At 57.5% G+C, this 23,051-nt stretch overlaps 1 protein-coding gene across 1 annotated transcript; it reads left to right on the top strand.

Annotated features, from left to right (window-relative positions):
* Window positions 1-1,753: 1,753 nt before the first annotated feature.
* RRM1 (ribonucleotide reductase catalytic subunit M1) lies at window positions 1,754-21,521 on the top strand. Its single transcript, XM_059493772.1, has 19 exons — window positions 1,754-1,802; window positions 3,555-3,643; window positions 6,273-6,450; window positions 6,909-7,009; window positions 7,607-7,666; window positions 8,359-8,398; window positions 9,510-9,672; window positions 10,446-10,587; window positions 11,168-11,251; window positions 11,526-11,687; window positions 12,205-12,284; window positions 12,723-12,924; window positions 13,460-13,609; window positions 15,310-15,531; window positions 16,401-16,477; window positions 17,371-17,506; window positions 18,540-18,635; window positions 19,584-19,772; window positions 20,391-21,521. Exons 1-19 carry the CDS (start codon window positions 1,784-1,786, stop codon window positions 20,577-20,579), a joined length of 2,379 nt encoding a protein of 792 aa, XP_059349755.1. The 5' UTR covers window positions 1,754-1,783; the 3' UTR covers window positions 20,580-21,521.
* The last annotated feature ends 1,530 nt before the right edge of the window (window positions 21,522-23,051 follow it).

The following is a 23,051-nucleotide window of genomic DNA, read 5'->3' as shown; positions in this document are numbered from 1 at the left end:
CTCAGAGAAGAACATGGGGACAAACATCTGTGAGTGCAGCTTGGGCTCCAGCCAGCCCAAAATGCAATTTGGGATTATTTTCCTTCTGCAGGCCCTTTTCTGGTAAAACAGAGGCACCAGCCCAGCTCCATTGCCATTTCCTGGTCAGTTCTGAACATTCTGTGTCCCATCTTTGAGGGGGGCACTCTCTGAGCAGGACCAGGCTCACCTGGTGCATTGGGCACTTCCCACCCACCCTGGGGGCTGAGGAACCCCTGGTGGTTCTGGCTTGGAATCTGAACTTGGAATCTGAACCAATGCCCTCACCTTGGAAGGGACAGAGCCCCATCCACAAGCAATAAAAAATGGAATTTCCAGCCTCTTTGAGCCCTGGGATGTCTCTCTGAGCCCCTCAGGATCGGCCTCAGCCCAAGGGTTGATGGTTCATTGTCCCGTCATGGAGCAAATCCCAGCATTTCTGGTGTGCTGCCACATTTGGCTGTGGCTCCTGCTCCTCCCAGCGTGGGGAAGGGTCACCCCACAGGCTGCAACCACAGCCAGGAGGTGTTCCCTGCCCCAGTGCCATAGGGACACTCAGAGTGGGACTGGGGGGGAACTGGTGCTGTTTGGGTTTGGGTTCTGCACAGGCACCTCAGCAGGGCTTTGGTACTGCTGCCCTGAGCCCTCATGGGACCTGCAGATCCATGGAATGGTTTGCGTTGGGAGGGACCCTAAATCCCACCCAGTGCCACCCTACCATGGCAGGGACACCTCCCACTGTCCCCAGTGTCCAGCCTGGCCTTGGGCACTGCCAGGGGTGCAGGGGCAGCCCCAGCTGCTCTGGGCACCCTGTGCCAGGGCCTGCCCACCCTGCCAGGGAACAATTCCTCATTGCCAATGTCCCACCCAGCCCTGCCCTCTGGCACTGGCAGCCATTCCCTGGGTGCTGTCCCTGCAGGCCTTGTCCCCAGTCCCTCTGCAGCTCTGCTGGAGCCCCTGCAGGCCCTGCCAGGGGCTCTGAGCTCTCCCTGCAGCTTCTCCTCTCCAGGTGAGCACCCCCAGCTCTCCCAGCCTGGCTGCAGCCCCTCTGGGCTCTCTCCAGCAGCTCCAGCTGCTCCTGCTGCTGGTGTCCCAGGGCTGGAGGCTCTGCAGGTGCAGCTTTGCAGCTTTTGGGACAGAACTTTCTGTAATTTAATCTCTTTCCCTGCTGCTCCTGTGCCCCGGGCCCGTTCCACAGCAGAGCCTCAGATTGCTCCTGTGCAGTTGTTCCTTGGACACCCCCAGGGGCAGGGACCCCACTAGCTCCCTGGGCAGTGGGACTCAAAGTTTATTCACACGTTTCACGCCTGGGCCTTGATTCAGGATAATTAAATTTAACATAATTACTGTGTTGGCGTTTCAGTTCGAGGTTTTTGTCCCTCGGCGGGCTCTGTCTTTGGCGCCCTCAGTCCCGTGCTGTCCCTCCGGCTCCTCCCCGGCGAAGGGGGGGGGAGCGCTGGGGCCGCCATCTTTGAAGCGGGCAGGATGCGCGTTGTTCCCCGACGCAGCGGCGATTCCCGGGGGGAAAGCGGGGACACTGTCGGGATGAGGGTCGGGATCGGTGTCTGCCCGCGGCCACGGGCAGCGCCGAGAGCCGGGCGGTGCGAGAAGGGGCCAGGCAGGGAACCGCGCCCGCAGGCAAGATGGCGGCGGCCGCCTCAGCGGGGCGGGGCGCGCGCGGCGGGCGCGGGAAGCGGCGGGCGCGGAGGCACCGAGAGGGGCTGAGGGGGACATCGAGAGGGACTGAGGGGAACCCGCCGCCACCATGCACGTCGTGAAGCGGGGTGAGCGCCTCCCCCGCCCCGGGGGTGCCGGGGGGCCCATGAGGGGGAGCCCCGCTGCCCTGGGGGTATCGAGTGTCGGGGATGGGGGGCTCTGTCCTGCCCAGGGCACCCAGGGTATGGGCACAGGACCCCTCGGTTTTAGAGGTCCCTCGGAGCACCTGAAGGGGAATTCCTGCCCCTTTCTGGGATTCCCTCTGCTTTGGGGGTCCCTTGCGTGGCACCCAAGGTAAGCAGATGGGGATCCCCCATTTTGGAATGGTCCCTCATGGCATGTGAGGGGCGGGCTCCCCTCAGCTTTGGGGGGGATGGCACATGGTGTGACCCCTTTGGCTTTGTGGGTCCCCCTCATGGCACCACAGAGAGCAGAGAGGGTGCCCGCCCTGTCCTCCATGGGAGGATGGATCCCCTCAGCTCTGATGGCCCCCGCTGGGAGGAGATGGGCTCCCCTCGGCTTTGGGGGAGCCAGAGTGAGGGAGCTCCCCCCTAACACCCATAGTGAGGGGTGAGACCTCTCCTTTGGCTTGGGTGCAATGGCAGGAGCTTTGGGTTGGTCTCCCCATCTTTTGGTCCCGGGGGTCCCCAGGCTGAGGTGGGGGGTGACCCTCAGTTGGGTCCCCACCCTGGGAGTTGGGTTGGTGCAGTTTTAGGTCGGGATTCTTGGGGTGGAGGGGGAGCCTCCCCTTTCATTGTACCCACCCAAGCACCCCACCCTACTCCCTGGTGATTCCCACACCGAATTCCCCCACGGGAGGGGCTGGGCAGGGGCGTTCTGTACTGGACTGGTTCTTACTGGAGGGGCGGCCCTGGGGTGCTCTGTGCTGGCTGTTTTTTACTGGGGCTGCCCTGGGGTGCTCTGTTCTGAACTGGTTCTTACTGGGGCTGCACTGGGGTGCTCTGTGCTGGCTGGTTCTTACTGGGGCTGCCCTGGGGTGCTCTGTGCTGGCTGGTTCTTACTGGGGCTGCCCTGGGGTGCTCTGTGCTGGCTGTTTTTTACTGGGGCTGCACTGGGGTGCTCTGTGCTGAACTGGTTCTTACTGGGGCTGCCCTGGGGTGCTCTGTGCTGAACTGGTTCTTACTGGGGCTGCCCTGGGGTCCTCTGTGCTGGCTGTTTTTTACTGGGGCTGCACTGGGGTGCTCTGTGCTGAACTGGTTCTTACTGGGGCTGCCCTGGGGTCCTCTGTGCTGGCTGTTTTTTACTGGGGCTGCACTGGGGTGCTCTGTGCTGAACTGGTTCTTACTGGGGCTGCCCTGGGGTGCTCTGTGCTGGCTGGTTCTTACTGGGGCTGCCCTGGGGTGCTCTGTGCTGGCTGTTTTTTACTGGGGCTGCCCTGGGGTGCTCTGTTCTGAACTGGTTCTTACTGGGGCTGCACTGGGGTGCTCTGTGCTGGCTGGTTCTTACTGGGGCTGCCCTGGGGTGCTCTGTGCTGGCTGTTTTTTACTGGGGCTGCACTGGGGTGCTCTGTTCTGAACTGGTTCTTACTGGAGGGGCTGCCCTGGGGTGCTCTGTGCTGGCTGTTTTTTACTGGGGCTGCCCTGGGGTGCTCTGTGCTGGCTGGTTGTTACTGGCGCAGCACTGGTGAGCCTGGGCGGGGCTGTTCTGTTCTGAACTTGTTCTTACTGGGACTGCACTGTGATGGGGCGGGGGCTGTTCTGTGCTCTGCTGGTTCTTACTGGGGCTGCTCTGTTCTGAGCTGGCTCTCACTGGGCTGCCCCGTGTGTGTGTGTGTGTGTGTGTGTGTGTGTGTGTTGCAGACGGGCGCCAGGAGCGGGTCATGTTTGACAAGATCACCTCGCGCATCCAGAAGCTCTGCTACGGCCTCAACGCCGACTTCGTGGATCCCGTGAGTGCCATCCCCTGCCTGACCCCTCCTCTCCTGGGCAGGAGTTCCTGGAGTGTCCCAGGTTGGGTTTGGGATTCCTGGGGGTCCTCTCCCGCTCAGGATGTTCTGTGATTCCCTGAACTCTTGGCAGGCACATCCAGAATGGGTTTGTTGGAATTTTTGTGCTCTGAGGTATTTTGCTTCCCAACTGCAGAGACTGTGGAGGGGAAAATCCCCTTTCCCTGCCATAGATCCCTTTCCCACCTTGGAGAAGCCATTGAGCCCCTGGTAGTTAAAAAAACGAGTTGTTTTGTTCCAGTTCTGATATTTTGGATTTGGTAAGTTGCTGCCAGGGTCAGCCTGCAAAGCTGGAGCAATGCCACATGGAAATAGCTCTGGATCCCCTCCTGGTCAAGCAGCAGGACAGAATTCCCTGCCATTGCCACATCCCTGCTTGGTTTTCTGAGCTGATTTGGGGTGGGCATTGATCCCACTCATGGAGGCTTCTCCTTCCAAAGCCTGTGGCCAGGATGACTCCCCATTGGATCCACTGGGTCTGTGAGATTTTTATGAGGTTCCAGACCCAGTCTGGCCATTTGGAGTCACCAGTTAAGGCTCTTCCATCTCCCAGCTTCTCATGAGCCATTCTCCTGTCTGAAATTCCAGTTGCCATTGGTCCTGTACCCAAAACTCTTTGGGATGGACGGCAGAGGAGGACACTGGTGACTTGGTGACCACAGCATGAAATGCCCTGAATTGCCCCCAGTGACTGGGAGTTGATGCTGAGGACAGAAGTGAAATTCCAAGTCCTCCTGCCTCCTTGTGCCCCTGAATTCTTATTTATTCTGCAGTCGTGTGTGACCTGTTTCCCTGGAGCTTAGTTTCTCCTTTGGCACTTGGACCTGCTTGTGCCAGAAGCTTCGCAGGCCAGCAGTGCCCCTCCCAAACCCTGTGCTAATGCTCCCTGTGAGGCTGTAAATCCCATGAGTTGTGCAAAAGTAGCAGCAGTTCAGTAGAGACTGGTCAATCCTATTGCCAGGAAACCCTCCTGACAGAGTCCCAGCAGGGTTTGGGTTGGAATGAAGTTTTAAAGCCACCCAGCGCCCCCCCTGCCATGGTAGGGACACCTCTCACTGTCCCCAGTGTCCAGCCTGGCCTTGGGCACTGCCAGGGATGCAGGGGCAGCCCCAGCTGCTCTGGGCACCCTGTGCCAGGGCCTGCCCACCCTGCCAGGGAACAATTCCTCATGGCCAAGATCCCACCCAGCCCTGCCCTCTGGCACTGGCAGCCATTCCCTGGGTGCTGTCCCTGCAGGCCTTGTCCCCAGTCCTTGTCCAGGAGCATTCCCAGTCTGTCCCAGTTTGCTCCATTCCCAGTCCCCATCCCAGTTTGCTCCATTCCCAGTCCCTGTCCCAGTTTGCTCCATTCCCAGTCCCTGTCCCAGTTTGCTCCATTCCCAGTCTGTCCCAGTTTGCTCCATTCCCAGTCCCTGTCCCAGTTTGCTCCATTCCCAGTCCCCGTCCCAGTTTGCTCCATTCCCAGTCTCTGTCCCAGTTTGCTCCATTCCCAGTCTGTCCCAGTTTGCTCCATTCCCAGTCCCTGTCCCAGTTTGCTCCATTCCCAGTCTGTCCCAGTTTGCTCCATTCCCAGTCCCCGTCCCAGTTTGCTCCATTCCCAGTCTGTCCCAGTTTGCTCCATTCCCAGTCCCTGTCCCAGTTTGCTCCATTCCCAGTCTGTCCCAGTTTGCTCCATTCCCAGTCCCTGTCCCAGTTTGCTCCATTCCCAGTCTGTCCCAGTTTGCTCCATTCCCAGTCTCTGTCCCAGTTTGCTCCATTCCCAGTCCCCATCCCAGTTTGCTCCATTCCCAGTCTGTCCCAGTTTGCTCCATTCCCAGTCTGTCCCAGTTTGCTCCATTCCCAGTCTGTCCCAGTTTGCTCCATTCCCAGTCTGTCCCAGTTTGCTCCATTCCCAGTCTGTCCCAGTTTGCTCCATTCCCAGTCTGTCCCAGTTTGCTCCATTCCCAGTCTGTCCCAGTTTGCTCCATTCCCAGTCTCTGTCCCAGTTTGCTCCATTCCCAGTCCCCATCCCAGTTTGCTCCATTCCCAGTCTGTCCCAGTTTGCTCCATTCCCAGTCTCTGTCCCAGTTTGCTCCATTCCCAGTCCCCATCCCAGTTTGCTCCATTCCCAGTCTGTCCCAGTTTGCTCCATTCCCAGTCTGTCCCAGTTTGCTCCATTCCCAGTCTGTCCCAGTTTGCTCCATTCCCAGTCTGTCCCAGTTTGCTCCATTCCCAGTCTGTCCCAGTTTGCTCCATTCCCAGTCTGTCCCAGTTTGCTCCATTCCCAGTCTCTGTCCCAGTTTGCTCCATTCCCAGTCTCCATCCCAGTTTGCTCCATTCCCAGTCTGTCCCAGTTTGCTCCATTCCCAGTCTCTGTCCCAGTTTGCTCCATTCCCAGTCCCCATCCCAGTTTGCTCCATTCCCAGTCTGTCCCAGTTTGCTCCATTCCCAGTCTGTCCCAGTTTGCTCCATTCCCAGTCTGTCCCAGTTTGCTCCATTCCCAGTCTGTCCCAGTTTGCTCTCCCCGCCCAGCTCGCGGTGCTGGCTCCCTCTGTTCCAGGGGGCTCCCTGAGCTCGGCCTCTCCCTCCTGCAGGCTCAGATCACCATGAAGGTGATCCAGGGGCTCTACAGCGGGGTCACCACGGTGGAGCTGGACACTCTGGCCGCAGAGACCGCCGCCACGCTGACCACCAAGCACCCCGACTACGCCATCCTGGCCGCCCGCATCGCCGTCTCCAACCTGCACAAGGAGACCAAGAAAGTCTTCAGTGGTGGGTGAATGCCTCCAGCTGCTGGGGGGAGGCACAGACAGACCGGTTTGGGGCACAGAAATCGGGAAATCTCTCCAGTGGGAGCTCCTGAGCACCCAGGCTGGCTGAAAATGCCGTGGGGATGAAACCCACGAGTTTCCCAAGGCAAACAGAATTGCCTGGTTTGTGAAAAGCAGTTGTAGAAATGGCATGGTGAAGAACGTGATGGATTGAGATCAGGTTCTAGCCACCTTCCTCCCTATTTGTTACTTTTCACAGTGGGGTTTTGACAGAATATGTAGTGGAAGAAGGGGATTGTTCAGGCTGGCATTGCTGAGCAGCAGAAGAGCAGCCGTGTGTTTGAAGGGCTGGAGGGATTATTCCCAAGGGCTTTCCTGCCTTGCCTGCCCCTGAATCCCAGTGCCAGGTACTGCAGGGACAGGCCTGGACATGCCCTGCTCACATCCCTTTCCCTGCAGATGTGATGGAGGATCTCTACACCTACATCAACCCCCACAATGGGAAGCACTCCCCTATGATCTCCAAAGAGACTCTGGACATAGTTCTGGCCAACAAAGATGTAAGTACTGGGGTTCTTTTCACTTCTGAACCACTGCACTGAATTTTGAAAACTTTAATCACTTGCTTTTCTTATTTTTTAAGCAAGCCATGTTTGTTTTAGGGTAAGAAGCCAACACAGAAACCGGTGCAGGGCATGAGTGGAGAGTGTAAGAGGGGATATAGGAGTTTTCTTCCTCTGTGGATGTTTTTATAGTAAAATTTGTTTTCTTGGATGTTCCCACTGCCATGATCAGCTGAAGTAATTAATTTGAGAAGAAGTACCTTGCGCTGCAGCAAAGTGAGGCAGCACAGGAGGGAGAGAAAAGATTTGGGTTCGGTTTCCAGGTCATTCCAGGTCTGTGTTCTGACTGGGAAGTTCCTTTTGTCCTTTGGTTCTGTGTTTTGTTTCTTGTTGTCCAATTAGATTTCAGTAAATTCGGCCAAAACCTGAGTGAGAAAAGTTGTTGAAGCTGTGCTTTTGTTGTTTTGGGGGAAGTGCTGTTCCTGCTTCATTCCTGTGCTCTGGTGCCCCTCACACAGCAGAGCTTTGGGGCCAGGAATGCCAACAGTTACAAATAACATTGTTGTCAAAATCAATTTTGTTATTTCCTGCCAGCGCCTGAACTCCGCCATCATCTACGACAGAGACTTCTCCTACAACTACTTTGGCTTTAAGGTAAAGAGCACGTTGCTCCTGGCTCTGCTGGGAAGGGTGGGATCATTGTGGAATCATCTGGACCGGGCAAGGGGGGGCACAGGAGGGGGTGGCACACCAGTGGGGCTGTGAAGATGTCCAGTGGGATGAGTCATGGAGTTTCCTTGCTGCTGGAATATTTTAACTGTTGGGCTGGCTTTCACAGCAGATCCCAGTCAGTGTTGTTGGATGCCATTCCTAAAGGAATCCTCAATTAGCCAGAGAAGGGATTTTTGCTGTTCCCATTGTTCAGTGGAGCAGTTCTCTCAGGGTGTCATCCCACGCATTTATCCTCCCTGTGCTGCTGGGACATCTCCCCACAGCACCCCAGGGGCTGCTCTGCTGCCCCACACCCAGCTCAGCTGTGCTGCTGTGCTTTGGCTCTGCCTCAGGTTTAGGGTTCTGAGCAGGGAGCTCCTGTGGCTCCGGGACAGTGTGGGACCTCCTGCTGTGCTCCACACTCTGTAATCCAAAGCAGTGTTGGAATCTTCCCATGGAATTGTGCCTTTTCAGTCATTAATCACCTCATTAAGCTGATAAAGAGAGGAGCAGCAGAGTGCAGGGCTGGTGAACTGTGGGATGAGGGGTGTGGAGATGGTTGAGTTTGGAGTTGACAGGGTTTTTAAAAAAATTCAAATCTGCCTGTTTGCTAAAATCCATCCTCTCTTTTAAAGACTCTGGAACGCTCCTACTTGCTGAAAATCAACTCCAAAGGTAAGGGCTGTTCCTAGTGCTGAGCACTTCTTAAAAATTTGAGTTAATTTAAATTAAATTAAAGCTAAGTTTAGGTACTGTGCAGCCAGTGATGCAGGCCCTTGGCTTGGATATCCTGGGACACCAGACGGGCCAGAGATTAATTATAATATCATAAAGCTGAAACATAATTGGATTCTGGAGTGCATATTTGATTGAATTTAACTGTCAGTACAGGTGGGGGGTTTTCCCTCCTCCATGAGAGCAGCTGAGCATTGGAGCAGATTGTTCCTTGAGTTTTCCAAAGCCTGATGGGATGCAGTCCTGAATAAACAGATCTGGTGCTGTCTGAGCAGGAGTTGGGCTGGAGAACTCAAGTTCCTTCCGAGGCCAATGACTCTGTGATTCCATGAAAACTCTGGCTCAGGTGTCCCGCTGCAGCGTTTGGAGCTTGCTGCTGTGACCCTGTGACTGTCACATGGAGTCTTGTTCCTCCCTCGCCTTCTGGTTTGCTTGGTGGCTGAGGGGCTGGGCATGCCCCAGCCACCTGCCTTGGCATCCCAAAATCCCTGTGCCCTGGGCACACTCCATTGTGGGCAGCAGGAAAAGGGGGATTGTGTCCCTGTGCCCCATAGGTATTTCCCAGCTGCAGAGCTGCCCCAGCCAGGGAGGAGCTGGAGCTGCTGCAGAGCCCAGAGGAGGCTCCAGGATGGGCAGAGGGATGGAGCAGCTCTGCTGGCAGGAAAGGCTGGCACAGCTGGCATTGTTCACCTGCACAGGAGAAGCTTTGGGCTGAGCTCAGGGTGGCCTTGCAGGGCCTGGAGGAGCCCCAGGAAAGCTGGAGAGAGACAATTGCCAGGGGATGCAGGGACAGCACACAGGGAATGGCCTCACACTGAAAAATTACAGGTTTAGATCAGATATTAGGAACAATTTCCTGCCTGGCAGGGTGGGCAGGCCCTGGCACAGGGTGCCCAGAGCAGCTGGGGCTGCCCCTGCACCCCTGGCAGTGCCCAAGGCCAGGCTGGACCCTGGGGACAGTGGGAGGTGTCCCTGCCATGGCAGGGGGGCACTGGGTGGGTGTGAGGTCTCTCCCAAGGCAGCCCTGGCATTCCTGGCTGTGTCCCTGCAGTTGCTGAGCGTCCCCAGCACATGCTGATGAGGGTGGCCGTGGGCATCCACAAGGGCGACATCGAGGCGGCCATCGAGACCTACAACCTGCTGTCGGAGCGCTGGTTCACCCACGCCTCGCCCACGCTCTTCAACGCGGGCACCAACCGCCCCCAGCTGTCCAGGTGCTCTGCTCTGCTCTGCTCTGCCTGCCCCCTGGCCGCAGGGAGCCCCTGGGGATCACATCTGCTCAAGAGAGATGCTAGCACAGCCTCTGAAATGAGCAGCTGAGTTCCTGCGTGTGTTCTGTGATGTTTTCAGGAGCTGCTGTCAAGGTTTAGCTGTCCTTGGAGAAAAATACCCAGGTTTCTGTGAGCTCTAGAGATATTGGAAACCTTTGCATGGCTGTGTTATATTGGAACGTTCTTGATGTGCATAGTCTGCTGTAGGTTACCAAATGAATCCTGGTAATTTTCTAAAAATTAGTTTCTAAAAATTTAGTTACCTAAAAGCATATCTGATACATTTTTTGATATCATATATATCAGGAAAATGATTATATTTTTATAAAGGTTTGTGTCAATGTATTGGGAAAAGTTCTTCCCCAGAGGGTGCTGGGCACTGCCCAGGCTCCCCAGACAATGGGCATGGCCCCAAGGCTGCCAGGGTTGCCCAGGGTGGAATTGTGCAGGACCATAAATTGGACTCTGATCCTTGTGGGTCCCTTCCAGCTCAGGCTATTCCACGATTCCTTGATTAAAGATGTTTGGTAGCAGAGGTATCAGCAGTACAAGTACTGCTCACGGTGTTTTCTGTTTTGTCCTTTATTCCACGCTTGTGGGATTGCTTTGTGGAGCGTGCTAAAGGCCCCGTGTTTGCCCTGGTTTTTGCAGCCTGTTGAAACACTTCTGACTTTTGCTTCCCACCTCTGTGTGCTGAAACCATTTGTGTCCTTCAGCTGCTTCCTGCTGTGCATGAAGGATGACAGCATCGAAGGCATCTACGACACCCTGAAGCAGTGTGCCCTCATCTCCAAGTCTGCTGGGGGCATTGGCCTTGCCGTGAGCTGCATCCGTGCTACAGGCAGCTACATTGCTGGGGTGAGTGCCTGGCCCTCTCTGAGTCACCCCAGGGACAGGGACAGCACAGGGATACTGCTGCTGCTCCCAGGAGATGCCAAACCACTGCTGCCTCTCTCTTACTTCACTGAGCCTCCCTCAGTTGTCCCTTGGCCTAAGGCAGGAAGGTTGGCTTTCCCTGGTGTTTTGGCTTCCTCATAGAAACCTTTCCAGAAAGAGGATCTTACTCCAGTGTTTGGTCAGACAATTCCATGTTTGTCTGTTAGCAGCCTAGGAATATGCCCAGACACTTGTGCACCAGCCCTTTGCCTTTCTGTGTCTCTGACTGCCCCAGACGTTTGGGGTTTCTTGTCACAGTGTGTGTAAACCCTGCAAGCCTTTAGGTGACATAATGTAGGACAAAGAAATTAGGAGGGACATTTTATTAACTCTGGGACACGTGGCTGATATATACGTATTTGTTATAAAACGTGTGGGGAAGGGACTAGAAATAATTGGTGGTGCTCAGTGTAAGAGCTCTGCAGCCTGAGGAAGGACCCACAGGAGGTGCAGGGCAGCCCCTGCAGGGAGTTTGGCTGATGGTTTTCCTGTGCCTCTGCAGACAAACGGGAATTCCAACGGGCTCGTTCCCATGCTGAGGGTGTACAACAACACCGCCCGCTACGTGGATCAAGGTGGAAACAAGGTACCTTAAACGAGGTCCAGCAGGGAGCCTGGGGTAGTGGGAGAGCTTCCACACTGCAGGGGCTGTCCCATGACCATCAGGGAGCTGATGGGGTGGCTGTGGGTGACACATCATAAATGTGTTCTATAAATCATAACAGGGCGTTCTTCCCCTTGTGCTGGTGTCTGGTGCTGCCCCCCAGTTCCCAGCTGGTTTGGGGTGTTGTGGACACTCAGGAGCAGGGCAGGAGGTTTCTTTCCAAGGGCAGTTTGTTCTGACCCAGATTGTGTTCCAGAGACCTGGGGCTTTTGCCATCTACCTGGAGCCGTGGCACTTGGACATCTTTGAGTTCCTGGACTTGAAGAAGAACACAGGGAAAGAAGAGCAGCGAGCCAGGGATCTGTTCTTTGCTCTCTGGATCCCTGATCTCTTCATGAAGCGAGTGGAAACCAACCAGGTGAGAACTTGGCTGGCACAGAAAAGGTCTGGTAGTGGAGGAGCAGGTGAGCAGCCCTGAAGGAGCTCAGCAAAGGCTGCAGAGCTGCTTTGCTCCTTGTTCCTTCCAGGACCTTCCTGGAGGAGCTGCTGCACCTTGTTTGAGAACTTGGCTGTGCTGGTGGAGAATGGAACTGGGCAGCTGCAACTCAATGTTTTGCTTCAGGCCTTAATCTCACAGCCCATGACTTGTCCTTGGATTTTTGGGCTCTGGGGTTTCCTTGAGGCATCAGCATTTTCTCAGTAAATTGTTTTTATGCCTGCTTGTATTTCAGAGAATCCCAGACTGGTTTGGTTTGGGAGGGACCTTAAAACTCATCCAGTGCCACCCTCTGCTGTGGGCAGGGACATCTTCCACTGTGCCAGATTGCTCCAAACCCTATCCAGCCAGGCCTTGGACACTTCCAGGGGTGGGGTAGCCACAGCTTTAATTAACAGGGTGCCTAAAGATTTCCTCTGAATATTTTTCCCCCGTACAGGACTGGTCCTTAATGTGCCCAAATGAGTGTCCTGGCCTGGATGATGTCTGGGGAGAGGAATTTGAGAAGCTCTATGAGAGGTAAGAAGAAGGAGCAGACCTGTAAGTGGTGCCATCCTCTCCCAGAGCTGCCTGTGTCCTGTGGGATCTGGGGCCGTGGCACAGGTTTGTGGCAAGGGCTCAGAGGTGCCCACTGGGCTCACTGTCAGATGGATAAAAGTGTGAGGATGGGGCTGTGTCCTTCACACTGTGACCTGTCAGGGTGGAGCTGTGTGTGAATGACCATTTCAGCCTGTTAGGAGGACAGTGCCCCGTTAGAGGGACATCCTGGAGCGATCCCCACTCAGGGCACTCCGTGGCTTTGTGTGGCTGCTGTGGTGAAAGATTGGCTCCCATAAACAAGGGCAGTGCTGCTGCCCTGCTGTGAGGGCTCCCAGGGAGGAGGTCCCGAGGAGCTCAGAGCCTCTCCCTGGTGTTTGGGGCTGGGGGCTGACGGGGCTCCCTCCCCGTGTGCCGCAGCTACGAGCGGCAGGGCCGCGTGCGCAGGGTGGTGAAGGCCCAGCAGCTCTGGTACGCCATCATCGAGTCCCAGACCGAGACTGGCACCCCCTACATGCTCTACAAGGACTCCTGCAACAGGAAGAGCAACCAGCAGAACCTGGGCACCATCAAGTGCAGCAACCTGTGCACCGAGATCGTGGAGTACACCAGCAAGGACGAGGTGGGTGCAGAGCGGGAGCTCGGGGTGCTGGGCAGGCTGGGAGAGCTCCTGGGGCAGCTCTGCCTGGGAGTGCTCCTGTGACAGCTCTCTGGGATATGTCTGATGTTGCTTAGGAAGGGAGCAGGCAGCTGAGAAACTCCTGACCCGATGAGTGCTCACAGCCCTTCCACTGACTGTGGGTTCCCTTCCCACTCCCATGGAGGATTTGGGATGACATGAGACACCCTTCAAAGGGCAAGTGACAAGGAACAAATCAGGCTTAAAAATTCCTTCCAACCCAGGTTCCTCTGGGATTCTGTGTAAGGATGGTTTCCAGGCAGTAGGACTGACCAGGGCGGGATTTTTTTTGGTCTTACCAATTTCCACTGAGCCTTACTGAATTGTGGTTACCTTTTGCACAAGTTCTGACGTGCCAGAGGACCAAGGGGTGCACTTTCCCAGCCTGGCAGGTTCCCTGGCAGGTTGTTGCCATAGGTTTGGGGCAGAGCTGTGTGTTCTGGGCCCATTCCCAGTGATCCCCTGTCTCTGCCCACAGGTGGCCGTGTGTAACCTGGCCTCCATCGCCCTGAACATGTACGTGACCCCTGAGCACACCTACGACTTCAAGAAGCTGGCTGAGGTCACCAAGGTCATAGTCAGAAACCTCAACAAAATCATTGACATCAACTACTACCCTGTGCCAGAGGTGAGTAGGGCTGAATCCTGCCCAGGGCAATCCCAGAGCAGTCTGGGACACCAGGGGTCACAGAGGAACTCCATAGACCTGTTGGGAGCTCCATGAACCGCTTGTTCCCAGGTGGGACCTGTCAGTGCCTGCCTGAGCTTCAGCCCAGAGCAGCTCTGTGGTGGAGCAGTTGTAGGAGAGCTTCCCACTCTGCTTCTGCCATTGGAATTTTTGCATGTGTGGGGATTTCCATGAGGCACAGACCAGCACTAGGGACAAAGAGGGAAGCAGAACAGAGAGAAGGATCCTGGAAAGATCCTGAGAAAGTATACCTCATTTTGGCTGGTTTTAGAGCTCCCTGACAGGAGAGGGCAGCCAGGTGGGGGTGAGACTCTGCCCACAGAAAGTGAGGAAAAGGACATGAGGAAATGGCCTTGACCTGTGTCAGGGGAGTTAGGAAAGATTTCTTAATGGAAAGGGCTGTCCAGCCCTGGCACGGAATGCCCAGGGCAGTGGTAAGTCCTCGTCTCTGGAGGGGATTTAATATCCACATGGATGTGGCACTTGGGGACATGGTCAATGGTGGCCTTAGCTCTGCTGGGGAACAGTTGGACTTGGTAGGCTCCAAGGGGTTTTCCAGCCTCAGCGATCCTGTCATTCTGCCCTATTAAATGTCTTCATTTATCAGAAAATGCTGAGTGTTCTCTTCGAAAACCTGGCTCCCTTTCCTGGGTTAAGCAATCCCAGTCTGTGCTAAGGTGTGACAAACTCAGTCAGGGCTCAGCAAGCCGTGGCAGGATGGAAGGAGTGCTGATGCAGAGCTCATGGCACGCTGCAGCAGGAGGCTTTGCTCCCTGGGGCCCTTCCCAGCTCTGCTGGAGGTGGTGACGTGTGTGTGCTGGAGGTGACTGTGCTGTGACGTGTCCTGTGCTGGAGGTGACATTGTGTGTGCTGGAGTTGACATGTCCTGTGCTGGAGGTGGTGGTGTGTCCATACTGGAGGTGACATGCCCTGTGCTGGAGGTGAAGTGTGCCCTGTGCTGGAGGTGACATGTCCTGTGCTGGAGGTGGTGGTGTGTCCATGCTGGAGGTGACGTGTGTGTGCTGTGATGTGTCCATACTGGAGGTGACATGCCCTGTGCTGGAGGTGAAGTGTGCCCTGTGCTGGAGGTGACATGTCCTGTGCTGGAGGTGGTGGTGTGTCCATGCTGGAGGTGACGTGTGTGTGCTGTGATGTGTCCATACTGGAGGTGACATGCCCTGTGCTAGAGGTGAAGTGTGCCCTGTGCCGGAGGTGACATGTCCTGTGCTGGAGGTGCTGTGTCTGTGCTGTGCTGTGTCTGTGCTGGAGGTGACATGCCCTGTGCTGGAGGTGATGTGACCATGCCGGAGGTGACATGCCCTGTGCTGGAGGTGATGTGACCATGCCGGAGGTGACATGCCCTGTGCTGGAGGTGATGTGTCTGTGCCGGAGGTGACATGCCCTGTGCTGGAGGTGATGTGACCATGCCGGAGGTGACATGCCCTGTGCTGGAGGCGATGTGACCATGCCGGAGGTGACATGTCCTGTGCTGGAGGTGATGTGACCATGCCGGAGGTGACATGCCCTGTGCTGGAGGCGATGTGACCATGCCGGAGGTGACATGCCCTGTGCTGGAGGTGATGTGTCTGTGCCGGAGGTGACATGCCCCGTCCTGTAGGTGACATGTGTTTGTCCCGCAGGCGGAGCGCTCCAACCGGCGGCACCGGCCCATTGGCATCGGCGTGCAGGGCCTGGCTGACGCCTTCATCCTGATGCGGTTCCCCTTCGAGAGCGCCGAGGCTCAGCGCCTCAACCAGCACATCTTTGAGACCATCTACTACGGGGCCCTGGAGGCCAGCTGTGAGCTGGCCAGGGAGCAGGGCCCCTACGACACCTACCAGGGCTCGCCAGTCAGCAAGGGGGTGAGTGCCAGGGATGGGGAGCTGGGAGCTGATCCTGTGCCTGGGCTGCTGCAGAGACCTGCAGGGACCTGGTGCACGGGCAGCAGGATCTGAGTCAGCAGTGCCCTGCAACAGGAGGAACATCCCTGTCCCGGGGACACCATCACTGCCCAGAGGGAAGGGATTGTCCCACTCTGCTCTGGGCTGGAGCAGCCTCACCCCCAGTGCTGGGGCAGCTCTGGGTGTGTCAACGAGAGACCAGAAGCTGTTGGAGAGGGCCCGGAGCAGGGACACGGGGCTGGGGCAGGGGCAGGAGGGCCCCGAGGTGCCCTGGGCAGCCCAGGCTGGAGCAGCCTGAGCTCAGAGCTCCCCGGGGCTGCAGCTCCTCCCGAGGGGCAGCGCAGGGACAGCTCCGAGCTCTGCTCTGGGACAGGGACAGCACCAGGGAGCGCCTGGGGCCGGGCCGGGCCAGCTCAGGCTGCACAGCAGGGAAAGGCTCTTGCCCAGAGGGTGCTGGCACTGCCCAGGCTGCCCAGGGAATGGGCACGGCCCCGAGGCTGCCACAGCTCCAGGAGCCTTTGGCCGGCGCTGCCAGGGATGCCCAGGCTGGGCTTGGTGGGCTCTGGGCTGGCACTGGGGGGCCCCTGGGGGTCCCTCGAGCTCAGGATATTCTGGGATTCTGTGATTTGAAAAGACAAGCAGACTCAGCCTGTGCTGGCTGTGCCCTGGAGCAGTCACAAGATGGAGTGTTTGTTAGGTCATACCAGAGCTTCACTGAGATCTAATGGGAGAGAAGAATTAAGAGGAATGACAGGTCCATTTCCAATGGCCTTTATGAAACATGGAGAAAAGAGTGCCCTCTCTAACTTGGACCAAACTGTGTTCCTCAGATCCTTCAGTATGACATGTGGAATGTCACCCCCTCTGACCTCTGGGACTGGAAGGCTCTGAAGGAGAAGATTGCCAAGTGAGTAACCCTGCACGGTTTGTAGCAGATGTCAGATAAAACCCAGACTGGGTTGGGTGGGAAGGACCTCAAAGCCCATCCAGTGCCACCCCCTGCCGTGGGCACGGACACCTTCACTGTCCCAGGCTGCTCCCAGCCCCATCCAGCCTGGCTTTGGATATGGATTTGATGTGTTCTGTCTACTGAGAGCTGAAGGCAGGGCCCAAGTGTGCAAACAGCCCCATGTGTTCCCCCCACCCAGCAGATCTTTCCTTTGAGCTGTTTTTTGGGTGGTTTTCTTTCCTTTTTGTCTTTCCAAAACCAAGGAGCCCACCCTCACTGCTCTACTTTAGCTGAGCCCTAATTCCGTTTTGGATGCATCCAGCAGGAGGATTTGTGTCCCCATGGAACAAACATAGTGAGGAGAGAGCCATGAGCTGGCCCTGGGGCTCTTCCCTGCTGCCAGGGAAAAGCTGAGCCTTGAACATCCTGAGGACAGGAATCCCTGAAGTGTGAAGTGCCTCTCATGGACTGATTCTGGCTGTTTGGCTCTCATTTTTAAACGTGGTAAATCTGTCCCCTGTCCTGTGTGTGGAGAGGTTTCAGCCTCTTCATGGGCTGCTGGTTCAGCTCTGCCTCAGGGCTGGGGATGGTGCAGTGCCTGGCAGATTGTCTTCCCTGCACCCCACCCATGACTGGATCATTTGGGGAAGCCTCTGGTGAGGGATGAGAACAGCAAAGCCCCCAATTCCACTTGCACTTGACCTCCAGTGCCAGCTCAGCGGTGCTTCCCTGTTCCCTGTGGGCGATGTGAGGCTTGGCAGGTTATCCCAGATTGATTTCCCTGCTGTTCTGGCCCTTCCCCGTCCCTCGTCCCTTGGCTGCAGGTCCCTGACGTGTCCTGTTGTCCCCAGGTACGGTGTCAGGAACAGCCTCCTCATTTCCCCCATGCCCACGGCCTCCACCGCCCAGATCCTGGGCAACAACGAGTCCATCGAGCCCTATACCAGCAACATCTACACACGCAGGGTGCTCTCGGGGGAGTTCCAGGTGAGCTCTGGGCCCCAGCTCTGCTCTTGCCTGACGTTTTATGGCTGGGGAAGGCAAGGGGAGCCTCACACCTGGGGCTCGGTTCAGCCTGGTGTTTGTGCCCAAGGGGACCTGGAGCACTGGGTGCTGAAGCATCCAGCTCTGTGTGTCCCACAGTCACCAGGGAATAAGAGAAATGATGAACAAGTGCTGTTTTTGTCTGGGAAAAGCCTTTGTGGGGCCTCAGGGTGGGCTGCAGGAATAACTGCTGAGGGGGTGGGGATGTCATGGGAGGGATATAGGAAGAGAAGCTGAGACCATGGTCCTGAGAATGAGCTGTGAAGCACTCAAGGGTCTGAAGGGGCCATGGAAGAGCTCCACAGGCTCAGAGGGGTCTGTCAGGCAGGAAAGGGAGTGAAACAGGTTGGGTTCTGGAGGCTGGAGTTAGCAAAGCCCCCTGTGGGGACAAAGGGAGGCTGTCCCTGTTTGGGAGGTGTGTCCATCCCCTCTGGGGTGTCTCAGTGCTCTCCATTCCTCCTGGCTGCAGGATCACCCCTGACAGGAGTGGGAGCTGGAACAGGAGGATCATTGCCCTGCCTCCCTGTGGGGCTGGGGGACAGGGACCCCAGTCCCAGCAGGAAGAGGGGGCTGTGTTTTCTTCCCAGTACTCAGCCTGCCCTTGTTCTGTTCTCTCCCCTCCTGACATCAGTCTTGGATGTTCACGCTCTTCTTTAGGAGCTCAGATTGTGGCCAGTGCCTCTGTAACTGAGAGGCTGAGATCTCTCCTTTTCCCATCTTTTGGAGTTCCTCATGCAGGGCAGTTCCATGCAGCCCCCTTCTCATTTGCCATGTCCAGCAGAATCCCAGAATGGTTTGGAGGGACCTTAGAGATCATGTAGCTCCAGTCCTGCCATGGCAGGGACACCTTCCACCACCCCAGGGTACCCCCAGCCTGTCCAGCCTGGCTTGGAGCACTCCCAGGGGTGAGGGTCTGTCAGGAATGTGCAGGATCTTGTTCAGCCATTTAAAAACCTTTGGCCTCTGCCCCTGCCAGGTTGTGAATCCCCACCTGCTGAAGGATCTCACGGAGAGGGGCCTGTGGAACGAGGAGATGAAGAACCAGATCATCGCCCACAACGGCTCCATCCAGGTACAGGGGCAGCATTGCTGCAGGCACCTCCTGCTCCCTCTGGATTCCCACTCAGCAGGAAGAGACAAAGGGCTGGTTTCATAGCAGGGAGTATCATGGAATGTCCTGAGCTGCAGGGACCCCCAGGGACCCCCCAGTGCCAGCCCTGCCCTGCCCAGAGCCCACCAAGCCCAGCCTGGGCATCCCTGGCAGCGCCGGCCAAAGGCTCCTGGAGCTGTGGCAGCCTTGGGGCCGTGCCCATTCCCTGGGCAGTGCCAGCACCCTCTGGGCAAGAGCCTTTCCTGATCTCCACGTGTAACTGCTGAGGGGGAGCTGAGGGGGTTTGCAGGTGGGCTTGGTGCTCACAGACCCAGGATGCCCAGAGGAGGCCACCAAGTTATCAGAGGGATGGAGCACCTCTCCTGCAAGGAAGGGCTGAGGGAATTGGGATTGTTCAGCTGGAGAAGGCTCCAGGGTGATCTATTTCTGGCCTTGCAGGGCCTAAAGGAGCTAACAGGAAACATGGAGAGAGACAGTTTACAAGGGATGGAGGGACAGGACACAGGAAATGGCTCTCAGTGCCAGAGGATGAGGGACTGTGTTTTTTGGGAATTTGGCAATGAGGAATTGTTCCCTGGCAGGGTGGGCAGGCCCTGGCACAGGGTGCCCAGAGCAGCTGGGGTTGCCCCTGCATCCCTGGCAGTGCCCAAGGCCAGGCTGGACACTGAGGACAGTGGGAGGTGTCCCTGCCATGGCAGGGGTGGGATGAGGTGAACTTTAAGGTCCCCTCCAGACCCAAACCAGTCTGGGATTCTGTGTTTGGACTCAGGGATAGAGCTCAGCTGTACAGGCCTCAGTTCCAGTCAGGATTGCTGGAGCCCAGCAGTCAGTGAAGAATTCCCTTTTATAAATGAGGATAACTGGGCAGTCAGTGCTTCCCACCCTGCCAAACTCCTCCTGTTCTTCCAGAACATCCCTGAGATCCCCGATGACCTGAAGCAGCTCTACAAGACCGTGTGGGAGATCTCCCAAAAAACCATCCTGAAGATGGCTGCAGACAGAGGGGCCTTCATCGACCAGAGCCAGTCCCTGAACATCCACATTGCTGAGCCCAACTACGGGAAGCTCACCAGCATGCACTTCTATGGCTGGAAACAGGTACAGCTGGCTCCTTCCCCAAAACAGGGGTTCTTGGGGCTTCTTCCCCATAAACAGGGATTACTGGGGCTCCTTGCCCATAAACAGGGCATCGACTGGGATTATTGGGGCTCATTCCCCAAAATGGGGCATCAGCTGGGGCTGGGGGCTTGTTCCCAAAACCAGGGGCGTTACCTGGGATTAAGGCTTGTTCCCAACAAATAGGGGCAGTGTTTGGGATTGGAGGGCCTGTTCCCAAAAAACAAAAGCTGTACCTGGGACTAGGGGAAGTTGTTCCCAACAAATGGGGCCTGGTGAGTTTGGCACACAGGGACTGGTAAGTTCTGGCACAGCAAGTTGGTCTCAGTGATTTTGGGAAGGGCAAATGGCTGTTTCCTTCCAAGAATCCTGTTTTGCCCTGGAGTGTCCCCAGAGCTGGGGGTGCCTGCACTGGAGTGTCCCCAGAGCTGGGGGTCCCTCTCTGGAGCGTCCCCAGAGCTGGGGGTGCTGCTCTGGAGTGTCCCCAGAGCTGGGGGTGCCTGTTCTAGAGTGTCCCCAGAGCTGGGGGTCCCTCTCTGGAGCGTCCCCAGGGCTGGGGGTCCCTGTCCTGTCCCCAGCCCTGAGCTCCCCTGTCCCCAGGGCCTGAAGACTGGCATGTACTACCTGAGGACGAAGCCAGCTGCCAACCCCATCCAGTTCACCCTGAACAAGGAGAAGCTGCGCGAGCGGGAGAAGGCGTCCAGGGAGGAGGAGGAGAAGGAGAGGAACAAGGCAGCCATGGTGTGCTCCCTGGAGAACAGGGAGGAGTGCCTCATGTGTGGCTCCTAAGGGCCCACCCTTAGGGGATCCGGCACAGCCCCTGCCCCTGGCTGGAGCTGCTGGGACAGGAGCATCAGGAGGAACGTGAGGATGCTGGGGCTGGGCTGGGCTGGGCTGGGCTGGGCTGGGAGGGGTGGTGTGGCTTCCCCATGCACAGGGATGGGGTGAACATAGCTTTAGTAGCTGGGCTTCCCAGCCATTTCAGTGCTCTGTGTGGCCTTCCATGGAGCCCTGCAGGTGGGACTGGGGACAGGGAGGTGCTGGTGCCACTCACAGGTCTGTCCTGGGCGCTCCAGACTGTGCCTTGCAGTCACCAAAGACTGCTCCAGGTGTGCCAGAGGGGCAGCACACCTGGCTGGTCCCTTTTCCTTGGCTGGGAGCCCCCAGGGTGGGTGTGTTCAGTGTCTGCCAGGGCACAGGGACAGCTGCTGGCACACCTGCAGCGTCCCCACCCTGCCAGAGCCTCTGTCCCACTGCTGCTCCCTCTCCTTGTCCCTCCTCTGCCTTTCCAGAGCGCCCTTGGAAGGAGCAGATGGGTGGAAGGGGTGCTGCTTCCTGGGCTCTTCTCCCTCACCTGGCCAGACAGCCTGGCACTGCCTGAGTGTCCTCCAGTGGGGCCAGGAGAGGCAGAGCTGCTGTCCTGCATTTTATTCTGCATTAAATTCACTAATTTGATCGAATTGCTTGGCAGTTTCCCGGCAGGGGAGCCAGTGCTGTCCTTGGCCACAGGTCAGGTGCCATTCTGTGAGGGCCACATGCCATTGCTGAAGGTCACCTGCCATCTCTTTTCAGGGAGCTCCATTCCTCAGGTAGTTGTTAGATTTTTTACACCTCTCACCAATTCACTGCTCCTGCACTCCCTTCCTGCTCGAACTCCGTGGGGCTTCAGGCAGTTCTGCAGTATTTATTGAACTCATGGACCTCACCCACCCCGAGTCCCAGCTCAATAAAACACGGAATGTCCAAGGAGTGGCTGCTGCTGTTGGGAATGCTCCTGGTGGGGATGGACACCGAGCATCTGTGCTGTGCTCACAGGTTCCTGCTGCTGCTCCTGGGCTGCTTTCCACAGGGGCACGGACACATTGTCCCTCTGTCCTTCTGTCCCTCTGTCCGTCTGCACGGCTCCTGGCAGGAGGGACAGCTGGGAGCTGGGTTCTGCTCACAGAGAACGGGACAGGAGCAGAGGGAACGGCCCCAGGCTGGGCCTGCTTCTGTCCCGAGCTCACCAGCCCCGGTGCTGGTGCTGCTTCTGTCCCGAGCTCACCAACCCCGGTGCTGGTGCTGGTTCTGTCCCGAGCTCACCAACCCCAGTGCTGGTTCTGTCCCGAGCTCACCAGCCCCGGTCCCAGTTCTGTTCCCAGCACTCGAGCCCCGGTCCCGGTTCTGTTCCCGCTTCCGATTCTGTTCCCCAGTCCCGGTTCTGTTCCCGCTCCCGGTTCTGTTCCCCAGTCCCGGTTCTGTTCCCGCTCCCGGTTCTGTTCCCGCTCCCGGTTCTGTTCCCCAGTCCCGGTTCTGTTCCCGCTCCCGGTTCTGTTCCCGCTTCCGATTCTGTTCCCCAGTCCCGGTTCTGTTCCCCGCTCCCGGTTCTGTTCCCCGCTCTCGGTTCTGTTCCCCGCTCCCGGTTCTGTTCCCGCTCCCGGTTCAGTTCCCGCTCCCGGTGGTTCCGCAGCTCCTGCAGTTCCGCGCGGCGCCGCCGGGGGGCGCTGGTGGCGCGGCCGCCGCGGGGCCGTTGGGAGCGCGCCCCGCCCCCCCCGGGTGTCCCGGTCCCGAACGGCCCCGAATGGCCCCGAACGGCCCCGAACCTGCCCGAACCTTCCCTGAGCTCCCCGAACCTGAGCCAGCCCGGCCCGAGCCTCCCGGCCCGAGCAGGGCTGGCCGTGGCTCAGTCCCCGTTCCTCCCGCGGGCTCTGCAGTTGGGGTCGCCCCTGTCCCGCCCCAAAGCTCCCGGGGAGCTCCGGCAGCGCTGCCCGGCCCAGCCCCGCTTCCCTGGCCTTCCCTGGCCGGGCAGGGACAGCCGGGCAACACGGAGGTGGTTCGGGTTTTCCTCGTGTTGGAATTTCCCTTCAGCCCCCGCTGGGTCCCCGGGATGCTCCGGTGGCCCCCGGGGCACGGCTCTGCCACCGCAAACCGGAGGGGACGGGCCCGGGGCAGCTGCTGGGCTGCCAGGGCAGATCCTCGTGGGAGCTGCTTGGAGTGGGGGAATGGGGAATGGGACGGGAGATGGGAATGGAGGAATGGGATGGGGAACGGGACAGGAATGGGGGAGTGGGATGGGAAATGGGAATGGAATGGGGCGGGAGACAGGACAGGAATAGGAATGAGGGAATGGGATGGGAAGTGGGACAGGAATGGGGGAATAGGACGGGAGACAGGAGCACTGGGTGGGCAGCTCCGGACAGGGCAAATGGGACAGGGGCACTGGGGAAATAGCACTGGGCTGTGGGGACAGGACAGGGACACTGGAGGGACAGGACAGGACAG

This window comes from Ammospiza nelsoni, chromosome 2 (assembly GCF_027579445.1).
Source record: "Ammospiza nelsoni isolate bAmmNel1 chromosome 2, bAmmNel1.pri, whole genome shotgun sequence".
Lineage (NCBI taxonomy): Eukaryota > Metazoa > Chordata > Aves > Passeriformes > Passerellidae > Ammospiza > Ammospiza nelsoni.
The sequence above is the reverse complement of the archived record's forward strand: the minus strand, read 5'-3'. Positions and strand labels throughout refer to the sequence as shown.